A 12,097-nucleotide genomic window follows, 5' to 3' on the forward strand; every position below is an offset into this window, starting at 1 on the left:
AACACCTAGCTGTAAATTTATTCATAAATTTCTAGGAAGAATAACAAAAATTTCACAACACAGAAAAATAAGGCAGGCAAGGAATGGTTACAGATCCAGTTTAATGATGAGAATGATTTATATATAGATCACATGTGATGCAGATGATGTTGTAACAAACCCCATTGGTGTCCGTGTATCATTAATCTGCCACTAACTGTGTAAAGAAGATGATTAACAAGTGACAAAAATAACACTCTGGAGTCATCAGACATGAGTCGATGTATGTGAAGAACATTTCTGTCCAATAGTAGTAAATGAATGAATACAACATAGTGAATGGTGGACATGATATAGGAGTGTAATACATCCATCCATCAATATGTAGATAGCATGTTGATAAAGGAACAGAAACAATAGAAACTACAATAGAGTAAACTATGGATATTCAGTGACACTCTTCTAGGGACAGTCCCAAGATGTTGGATTTGCCCACTAGCATGCACATCTGGCTGAACACGTTCTTTCTATGGAGGGCTGAAGTAAGAGGACAGTCCCTGCACAATATCTTTTGCATAGTGTACCTTCGTGGACAAAAGAATTAAACAAAAACAAGGTTGGTTTAACCCCTTCAGAACCCTGCCATTTTTCACCTTAAGGACCAGGCCGTTTTTTGGAAATTTTACATTTGTCACTTTATGTGGTAATAACTTTGGAACACTTTTACTTATCCAAGCCATTCTGAGACTGTTTTCTCGAGACACCATTGTACTTCATGATAGTGGTAAATTTCAGTTAATATTTTTCATTTTTATTTTTAAAAAATTCCTAAATTTACCCCAAAATTAGAAAAATTCGCAACTTTCCAAAATTTTATTTCTCTGCTTTTAAAACAGATAGTGATACCTCATATAATAGTTATTACTTTACATTTCCCATATGTCTACTTTATGTTTGGATCATTTTGTGAATGCCATTTTATTTTTTGGGGACGTTAGAAGGCCTCGAAGTTTAGAAGCAAATCTTGAAAATTTTCTGAAAATTTCCAAAACCCACTTTTTTAAGGACCAGTTCAGTTATGAAGTCACTGTGGGGCTTACATAATAGAAACCACCCATAAATTTCCCTATTTTAGAAACTAGACCCCTCAAGGTATTCAAAAATGTTTTTACAAACTTTGTTAACCCTTTAGGTCAGGGATGGACAACCTGAGGCTCTCCAGCTGTTGAAAAACTACAATTCCCATCATGCCCAGACTGCCTACAGCTATCAGTCTACGGCAGGGCATTGTGGGAGTTGTAGTTTTACAACAGCTGTAGAAGTTGTCCGTGCCTGCTTTAGGTGTTCCACAAGAATTAAAGGAAATTGTAAATTAAATTTTCGAATTTCACTTTTTTGGCAGATTTTCCATTTAATCCAGTTTTTCCAGTAACAAAGCAAGGGTTAACAGCCAAACAAAACTCAATATTTATTACCCAGATTCTGTACTGTACAGAAACACCCAATATGTGGTCGTAAACTGCTGTACGGGCACACGGCAGGGAGCAGAAGGAAAGAAAGACTCTGGGGGTCTGATCCCCTCTGCAATGCATTACAATACATCCTGTAGCTTGTATGCGGACAGCCTGCCTGTGAGACCCAGCCTAAGGGACTGGATCTCACAGGCTTCAGTAGAAGGCATCGGGCTGCCTTCTCTACCATCGGGTCCCCGTCACTGCAGCGTGGGGACCCGATGGAGATGCGGAGGGCAGCTGTACTCTACGCAAACCCTCTGCATGCCGCAATCAGCTTTGACTGCGGCATAAAAGAGGTTAATACGCCGGCATCAGTGTTTTCTTCTGCCTTCATTTGAACAATACAGGTGACAATGAAATGCAGCTTATATCTCATAGGTTGATGGCCTGATAAAATCTTAAAGTGTACCTGAACTTAGAACAAAACTTTGCTGAAAATAATATTTCTTATATACTTTCATTCATTTTTTTTAACTTTTCCTAGTGAAATAGGCAACTGTAGTTCAGGTACACTTTGAAATCTGTACTCCCATAAACCACTGTATAGCCTGTATTCACTTACACACATGTACATATGCCAGGCTTGAGGAAGAGCAGCGCTGCTCCACCCTGTACAGCGCTCAATGAGGCCACAGCGGAATCCATACTATCATACACAAGTACGGATTGCAAATTGTAAACTTGAGATGCCTATTTCACTAGGAAAAGTAAAAAAAAAAATAATAAATACACACATTAGGAGGATTATTTTCTGCACATTTCTAATAGGTTTTAATAAAGTCTTCCTATACGTTTAGGTACAATTTAAGGTGCCCATACACCTTCAAAAGCCATCTGCCGAACAATTGTTTGGCTGACCACTCTCTCTCCTGACTTCCCCATGTACATACAAACTCTGTTCGGGGGAGCATGTATGTGCTTTCAACAATAGAGCCAGATGGTGGCTTATGCCCTGGGAGAACAAACAGTTCGGGCTGATAATACTCTAATGTGTATGGGGATGGGGGTCTTTACATTCCCAAGAACATTTTCCCACCTGCGTTTTTTTCATGTTAGTCGAAGCTACTCTGCGATTGTATTCTGTATGGCAAAAAGACCACAACAGTCATACCACCAGTAAGTAGTTTTGAAAACGTAGAGGGAACATATAAATACACAATCAACAGTTTTACTCTCAAACATGGACGTGGATAGGACATTTTGGACAGATGTACAATTTTATAAAAAGAATATTAATAAAAACCAAATACCTTTGCCTCAGCATCCCAGCACTGGCGCATCAACTCTGCAAAACTTCTAGGACAGGAGCTGGGTATGGTCAATCTCTGAAAATGAGAGAAGTGGATGAAATTTTGTATCTACTTAGGGTACTGTCACACTAGTGGCAGGGGAGTCCGGCAGGCTGAACAGCCTGTCGGATCCGTCCTGCCGCTAGTTCACGTATGCCCCCGGACTGCCGCTCCGTACCCATTCATTATAGTGGGGGCAGGGGGCGGAGTTCCAGCGGCAACATGGCAGTGCACGGCGAGAGGCAGCCGGACTAAAAGTACTGCATGTGGTAGTTTGAGTCCAGCTGCCTCTCGCCGTGCGCTGCCGCCGGAACTCTGCCCCCGCCCCCATTATAGTCAATGGGGACGGAGTGGCAGTTCGGGAGCACACGTGAACTAGTGGCAGGACGGATCCGACAGGCTGTTCACTCGCCAGAACAGCCTGCCGGACTCCCCTGCTGCTAGTGTGAAACTAACCTAAAACAATTTACTGAAATACACTCTGATGGAAGTCCAACAAGAACTTTCGGAGGATTCCGCTATGGTTCGAAGTAAATGTTGCTTCCTCTTTCTAATGGACCTAAAAATGTGAAGAGTCAATTCACAGGAACATCTTGATTATTCCATATTTATAATGCAAAACGATGGTTAGATTTTAAAAGGGATTTCTACCCAAAATGTAATATTAAAGGGAACCTGTCACCTCCTAAAAACATCCCAAGCTGGAAGCAGTACCTGAGAGTAGCCAGCAGCATGTTTGTAACAATTATTTTCTTCCTGTAGGTAGTTGAAGCAAAAGCAGTAAAAACTATCTTTTATCCCCTGCCGGCACACTTCTCTAGTCAGGCTTGAAGTCACGGAGGCAGCGGCCTCCTTGCTTCAAGTCACGGTAACCGCTGCCCCTTCGCTGTGACTGACAGCCGGCAGTTCGGCAAAGCCAGCCGAACTATAGTGCATTAACGCTGTCAATCACAGCGAAGGGGCAGGCAAGGGGGCGTGGTTACCGTGTACCCATGTGTATAGATAAGACCGGATCCACTACACACAATAGGTAATTGTCAAAGCTTATCTCTTCTTTCCTTGTACAATGACCTCTGCACAGGTCACAGAGCATGCCTAGAAAACTCTCCCATAGAAGTCAATGGGGTCCCCTCCTGACCATTGTGTCTACGGCCCATGGAGCTGTCGTAAAGCAATTTTCTTAAGGCTTTTTAAATGCTGTTAGGAACAGCTCAGGCAAGATGGCCGCCCCCATAATAATGTTCAGGAAATAGAATAAATAAATATGTAATCAGAAAATAAAAAAGGCTATGTGTTGCTATCCGGTTTTAATAGGATCTGAGAGAAGTGAAAACACTGAATTTGTATCTCAGCTATTTTGTAGACACTGGATCTCACAATTGATTTTTTAAAACATTTAGGACTTTATTGTCCTTCATTTGGAAGTACTGACCGTTTATCTTCATAAAATACAGACTACAAACAAGCTCTGTTCTCGTTTTCGACTACAGTGCCTTGAAGGTATATGTCAGTAGAATTTCCTGACATATCCCTCCGATGTGTCCATAGGCCCCCCTTGCACCAAGCTTACCACAAAACAGTGTCCGTTCAGCTTAATATGGCTACTATGCTTTCCTAGGCAGAGGGACACAAATAAAGAAACACCATTTGGTCCAGGAGTTAGCAGATGCTTTAGTCCAGGTCTGGGAGGAGATCCCTCAGGAGACCGTCCGCCACCTCATCAGGAGCATGCACAGGCGTTGTAGTGAGGTCATACAGGCACGTGGAGGCCACACACACTACTGAGCCTCATTTTGACTTGTTTTAAGGACATTACATCAAAGTTGGATCAGCCTGTAGTGTGTTTTTCCACTTTAATTTTGAGTGTGACTCCAAATCCAGACCTCCATGGGTTGAAAAATTTGATTTCCATTTTTTAATTTTTGTGTGATTTTGTTGTCAGCACAGTCAACTATGTAAAGAACAAAGTATTTCAGAAGAATATTTAATTAATTCAGATCTAGGATGTGTTATTTTTGTGTTCCCTTTATTTTTTTGAGCAGTGTATATATATATATATATATATATATATATATATTATTTTTTTTTTGTCAATGGTTGATGTACAGTGGCACACGACAGATTGGGGAATACTCCTGACATATATCTCCAATGTAACGAAAAACAAAATGTGAAATTGTCTATATTTGGTTTTTTTTCCATACACTTCAGTGATGAGCTGGATAAAGTCTCACACTTTTCCTTTTAAATATGGCCATGAACCTTTTTACTACTGTTATACAACCAAAGATAAGATACAAACTATATATTCCAAGAAAAGAGGCTCTTCACAAACGTACTATGATCCCTAATCCTAATTTATGTTTTATTTTACATGTCATGTATTTTATACTGTTACACTTCTCAGTGTTTTACACAGCAGAGATAAAAGAAAGCTGATCCAGTCTGATAGCCACTTGGGTTCAGAAAGATTTTTTTCCCATATAGAGCAGAACAGCTTATGGGTTTTTTGCCTTTCTTTGACTCAAAAGGGGGGTATTAAAGTTCTGAGATTTTCCCGTTCTTTTCTTTCATCCAAATAATATATGTCAGATGGACACTGGAAGTAGCTGAGGATTTTGTCTCCATGTGCTAGTACAGGCATTCATTTTTAGGAGATCAAGGTTTGTATATAGACAGTAAGGACTATAATGTTTGATCATGTATTACATGAAGATTGTATTAACAGTATTATACGTTATGAATGATCTGCCGCTGTGCTCTCTCTGACCAGCCAGTTAATATGTGTCCAAGAATAATACTACTTGCTTTCTATTACAGGCAGAAAAGGTTCATCCATATGATATAATCAAAGCAACGACTCAAAAAAGATTTGAGTTGCTAGGATGCAAAGATGACTATGGTTTTAAATTATATGCTGCAAAGTCATAAAAATATACCACCGCTATACTACCACTCAAAACTGTAAATAGTCAAATCTAAGAGAAAAAAAATTACACATTTTTAATATTTTCCACCAAGTGCTGACATATTATATAGACTGTGGAGCTCATGGTAGTTTAAAATTACCAAAGTGCTTACTTTGTGACTGGGTGATCTTCACATGGTGAAGATTATTGATAGTGACTAATGCGAAGGAAAGGAAAAAAACAGGAGCCCGTGGTAACAAATCACTATCTTGGCTTCAAATTCCGATTGGCTTTCATTTGCAATATTTTCACGCCTCCAGTTTTGTGGGCAGAAATGGCTGAAAACGGCTGCTCAAACTAAACCTGGTGAGTGCCGGGAGAGTGGAACAGAGCGAGCAAAGGGGCTCGTTACAACATTAAACTGTGATATTAAAAGAGCTTAATATTTTGCATTAAAATAAGCAGGAAAAATGAATGCTGTAGTAATACAAGATGGCGCAACCGATACGCAACAATCGCTGCTGCTGCACTTAAATCTCAGAGCAGACACATTTTAGCGAAAGTTAAAAAATCTGAAAGATTTCCCGTTTGATATCTCTAGCATAGGAAGTGTTTACACCACTAAAGACTTTATTCAGTGTAAAAGCTTTGAGGAGGAACCTTGCCGTTCAGCCGCAGCCTTGCCAATACATGTTATGAACATACCTTTAATGTGGAGTTGAACATCCTGCGGGAGGCTAAACTGTAATTTTCTTTATTTTTTTTCTTCTTTTATTTTTGAAACTCTCATCTAAAGTGACAGCTTCTTGTAGTAAAACGTCTCCTGCTGGGAGAGTTAAGTTGAAGTAGCTGAAGGTCTCTCACTGAAATATCAACTCCTGGCCAGTAAAAAGATGCCCAAAATCGCGGGAGACGGAGTTAAACTGGTCCCCTACCTTGGACGCAATGGCTCCTTTCATCACGAAGAGCAAACCCCCAGGTTACCCTATTGAGACTGAGAAACTAGTACAGTAGTTCTACAATATTTGATCTACAGCATCACGATGTGAAGCCGCAACAATTAGATGTAAAGGGTCCATTCATGAGGAATAACATCACTTTGACCCTTTGTGTTAGCTCCTACTGGTAATCTTTCCATAAGCGTTGAACTTACTTTCAATTTGAAGAAGATGAAAAAGTCTTTTGCAAACCCCCAATACTGTTTTCATATCTATCAACTGTATCTGAGCAAAAAAAAAAGTAGCCTTACCTCATTTTTTTCTACCACGAGCCAAGCCACTTGCAATCCTTCCAAGCCTTTAAACGGAACCTCTCTTGTTAACATTTCCCACAAAACCTAAAAACAGAGCATAAACAGAATTCAAGGCATTTACCACCTAAACTGTATGCTTTATATAAATAATTGTATAAGATCTGCAGGCTTACAAACTCATCACAGTCTGAATATATTCAATAAAACTCAAGATCCTACATCACCAAAGGGAATATTTGGTGTGAATTAATAATAGAATTAATGCCAAACTGGTTTCATGAACGAAAAGTAAAAATAATTATTTGTTAATCAAAATTATACAGAACATATTAATATACAAAAAGCTAATTACGAACCATCTAATTAAAAATAAACTTAAGGGGTATTTAATGATCACATTTGAGAAGAGGTGACAAATTACAAGTTGCATTTTGTTCATTTCTAAAATTGAATTTGCCGAGATGACCCTTAAAGGGATATCATTATATCTGAATATATCTATTTCATTATCAATGTACTTAGTGTAAAGTAAACCAAATTTTGTAAAAAGCAAAATAAAAAATGTTTTCGGAGTTGAGCTTTTACAATTTCAGAAATAGAAATGGTATATACCTATATATTAATCATAGGATACCTCATAGGTGGGGTCTGCATGAAAGATGACGGTTAAAACACAGAACAATAAAAAAAAAACTAAATGGTTCAAAAGCAAGTTTTCACTGAGCTGAATCACAAGGCTGAATCATAAAACATGGCATTAAAATGGGTCTAAAATTATATTTTATTTACTGTAGTCTTCAGGCCACTATGTAATTCAACCAGTCCACATATGGATAATTAATACCGGGACCACAATGCTCCAGTCCATTTTTTTTTTCATAGCAATTACTATAAATAAGGACCCAGCATGGGTAATCATTTCCTTTAATTAAGATGAACATTTCTTCAAGTTTTTAAATGGATTTTCAATAAATACGGATTTGGCCCACATCGCCTCCTTCCTAAATTGGAAGGGATTTGCTGTGTGTGAATACCCTGACTGCCCCTGGGTTTTTGTTTTTATCTACTACATCTCCAAATTGTCAATTAAAAGTGTACATCAAGAGCCAACTAAAAAAAACCTCAGTGGACAAAGTCACACAGAACTCTTGAGTGCATCATTGGTAGACCTGTCAACCCTTGACATAGAAGAAAGTGCCTACTATGGCTACTTATTTTAAAGCTCAAATCACTTGGATTTCTAAACATAAATGGATTCTGGAATGAAGACATTTAGGTCTTCTGAAGAAGTCATTGAGTATATAGGAGTTTTGTTTTAAATTGTATGCTTTCACAACAAGCAACAATCCAGTGTGATGGTTTAAACTATTATGGAAGAAAGTAATATTGCAATAAAATATTCCTGCTTATTTTCATAAAGGACTCTAGGCACAAACAGAACTGGATTAGTTCATCACAAAGTTGCCTAAAAGTAATCTGCCGGGTTGTTGACCACTGTGATCAATGGTGGTGCAAAGGTCAGGCATGGTGAATTCTGTGAACTGTAAACTAGGAAATTCTATTATGAACTGAGCAACTAATAAAGCATTTTTTTTTGTAAGCATTTTGATTCTGAGCAATGGTTTACATATATTTTCCACCACCTATGTGTTACTTCTCTACCACCTATATTCACAATCAATAATGTAATCAAGAATTTTGCTTAGTCCATATTTCCACCACTGGAAGGGACTCTCTGGTTTCCAAGTCCTACTAATGGATTAAACAAAAGTGTAGACTGAACTAAAGTATAAATGGCACTTACCACGCCATAAGAGTATGTGTCACATGTCTCAGATACTGGAAGACTCTGGATTACTTCTGGTGCCATCCAAGGGAACGTCCCTACAAGGGACATATGAGTTGTGTGGGAATGAAACTTTGAGGCACCAAAGTCACAAATCTAGGTGATAAAAAAATATATATTTACAGCAAAATCTTTATTTTAACAAAGGAAGGGCTGTCCAACGTCTACATTAAGATGAGGTCAAATACATGCATAATGTCTTACCTTTAGTACTCCATCGAAGGTTATCACAACTAGAAATGAGCAAAATAATATTTGAGGTAAACATTATGAAAAAAATATATAATGTGAGATATATGTTAACACAAGATAACAATATCACATGGACCTAATGTCCATAATAAATTACATGTCTATAATCTACTAAATTACTGACTAAATACGGTATATTAATGATCTTGTAGAAGGCTTGCACAGTAAAGTATCAGTTTTTGCAGATGACACTAAACTGTGTAAAGTAATTAAAACTGAAGAGGACAGGATACTACTACAGAGGGATCTGGATAGATTGGAGGCTTGGGCAATTAAGTGGCAGATGAGGTTTAACACTGACAAATGTACGAATATGCACATGGGAAGGAGTAATACAAGTCACCAGTACATACTAAATGGTATAACACTGGGTAACACTGACATGGAAAAGAACTTAGGAATTTTAATAAACAGCAAACTAAGCTGTATAAACCAGTCAGGCAGCTGCTGCCAATAAGATAATGGGTTGCATCAAAAGGGGCATAGATGCCCGTGATGAGAACATAGTCCTACCACTTTACAAATCACTGGTCAGACCACACATGGAGTACTGTGTACAGTTCTGGGCTCCTGTGAACAAGGCAGACATAGCAGAGCTGGAAAGGGTTCAGAGGAGGGCAACTAAAGTAATAACTGGAATGGGTGAACTACAGGTCCCAGAAAGATGATCAAAATTAGGGTTATTCACTTTAGAAAAAAGATGATTGAGGGGAGATATAATAACTATGTATAAATATATCAGGGGTCAGTACAGAGATCTCTCCCATCATCTATTTATCCCCAGGACTGTGACTGTGACGAGGGGACATCCTCTGCGTCTGGAGGAAAGAAGGTTTGTACACAAACATAGAAGAGGATTCTTTACGGTAAGAGCAGTTAGACTATGGAACTCTCTGCCTGAGGAGGTGGTGATGGTGAGTACAATAAAGGAATTCAAGAGGGGCCTGGATGTATTTCTGGAGTGTAATAATATTACAGGCTTTAGCTACTAGAGATGGGTTGTTGATCCAGGGAGTTATTCTGATTGCCTGATTGGAGTCGGGAAGAAATTGTTCCCCTAAAATAAGGAAAATTGGCTTCTACCTCACAGGGGTTTGTTTGTTTTTTGCCTTCCTCTGGATCAACTTGCAGGATAACAGGCCGAACTAGATGGACAAATGTCTTTTTTCAGCCTTATAAACTATGTTACTATATTATGTAAATGTACTCCACTGTATGGTGCTGGCTCTTTAATAGGTTTCTACTTGTACCATAGACAAGAGTAAACTATTTTTAAAAGCATTATATTCCACAAGGATTTAACATCTTCTAAGAAGGGCTAGAAGGTTATTTCTAGTAGTTTTAATACCAAAAATGGAGGAAGACAACTACTGAAGACTTCATATGAGGCTCGATTATCAGACCATTTCAGTGCTTTAACTTGCTATTACACACTGCATTCAACTTTTACTAACATAGATATCAGATTTGTATACTTATGGCTTAGACAATTGAACAATTTAGCAGTTTTGAAGTGAATTTACTGCAAATGCATTTATCACCTATCCACCATTAACTGCTACTATAACTAGAACTGAGGTCCTGAGTCCCCCATTTACTCCTCAATACCCAACAAGATGGGGTTTGGATGTAGTGGCCATCGAGTAAGCATACCGTCTCTCCATTCAAGTCTACAGGTCAGAGAGAGACAGTTACAAAGTACAGAGCTCAACTACTTCCTTTCTAGAAGCAAGTCAGCACCCTTTAGACTAAATTGTATGGGAACCCTTTAAAATGTCACATATACATCTTTTAAAATGAGTGGGAGAACCTTTAAAGATGGCAAACAGCTAAATGAATATGTTTGCTAGTGGTTATACTAGAAAAACAACAAAAAAAAAACAGTGAAATGTAACTTTATATGGTCACAACACCTACACAAAACACTGTGATAAATAATACTTTACCGTTTCTAGACTTGAGATCTCTGTGAATTACGCGGATCGGGGCTTCCATGTGTAAGTAATGCATTCCTGTTCACAGAGGGAAAAGAACATTATGAAATTAAATTATTTCAGAATAAGCTTCCCACACAGCAGCGAACAAACACAAATGGTCAATTTTTTACTTCTTCTGTAAGGATTAGTGCAATAGAATTAGGTGTAGTCCAGCTCAAATACATAACCTCCTATAGTAAAGATCACTCGCGTAATTTAAGATGTATTTACCAGCTACTTGCCAATTGGCAAAATTGGTGTAGTTCAAGGTAAATGTTATTCAGCTATCATCTGATAACAATAAGCAGGTTTTTGCATTCTTCACAGCTTTCCTTTACAATGTTTCTATTGGTCAGTCTGCTTAACGCAGGATCGGAGGGAACGGCGAGTGATTTAGGGATTTAAATGGGTTGTCCCATTAAGACAACTTAACTCCTAGCCACAGGATAGGTGTTAAGTGTCTGATCGGTGGGGGTCCATGGTCCTCAGTTTGAATGGAGAGGTGGTTACACATCTGGAGCGGTCAGACCCGCCGCCCAGGGCCGTCTTTACCAAGGGGCAAAAGGGGCAGCTGCCCCGGGCCCAGTTGCTCATGGGGGGCCCAAGGCAGCTGCCTCTTGAGCAATGCTAGCCACTGCCCCGGGTGTCAAGCTGTCAGCTACACAGGGGGGGCTGCCGTGCCTGCCGGCACTGAGTCCAGGCATCATGATCGTACTGTGTTAAAGTTGTGATCAGGACCTTAATGACATCATCACCATGTGACCAGTAACCTAGCAATTACTGGTCACATGGCTATGAGGTCATCACAGGTCCTACCAAGAGTGTTGCTGCAGGAGAAGTTTACCTTATCTGTGGAGCTTTTTTGTGTGAACATTACATCAGAAAAAGGTGACAGGGGCTGTTATGTTAATATACTGTAAACTACTGTATAGTGGGGGCCTGTATACTGTGGGGGGCCTGTATATTGTGTGGGGCCTGTATACTGTGTGGGGGCTGTATACTGTGTGGTGGGCTGTATACTGTGTGGGGGCCTGTATACTGTGGGGGGCCTGTATATTGTGTGGGGGCCTGTATACTGTG

At 39.2% G+C, this 12,097-nt stretch overlaps 1 protein-coding gene across 3 annotated transcripts in view; it reads right to left on the reverse strand.

The window, feature by feature from the left end:
- Positions 1-12,097, reverse strand: part of MAP3K20 (mitogen-activated protein kinase kinase kinase 20) — a 232,839-nt gene that overhangs the window by 112,923 nt on the left and 107,819 nt on the right. For all 3 annotated transcript variants that reach the window (XM_040441937.1, XM_040441938.1, XM_040441939.1), the window contains exons 5-9: positions 10,988-11,053; positions 8,994-9,022; positions 8,748-8,885; positions 6,941-7,027; positions 2,744-2,818 (exon numbers count right to left, since the gene is read on the reverse strand). In XM_040441937.1, the coding sequence (XP_040297871.1) occupies positions 2,744-2,818; positions 6,941-7,027; positions 8,748-8,885; positions 8,994-9,022; positions 10,988-11,053 (395 nt within the window). The remainder of the gene's footprint in view (positions 1-2,743; positions 2,819-6,940; positions 7,028-8,747; positions 8,886-8,993; positions 9,023-10,987; positions 11,054-12,097) is intronic.

Source organism: Bufo bufo, chromosome 7 (assembly GCF_905171765.1).
Source record: "Bufo bufo chromosome 7, aBufBuf1.1, whole genome shotgun sequence".
Lineage (NCBI taxonomy): Eukaryota > Metazoa > Chordata > Amphibia > Anura > Bufonidae > Bufo > Bufo bufo.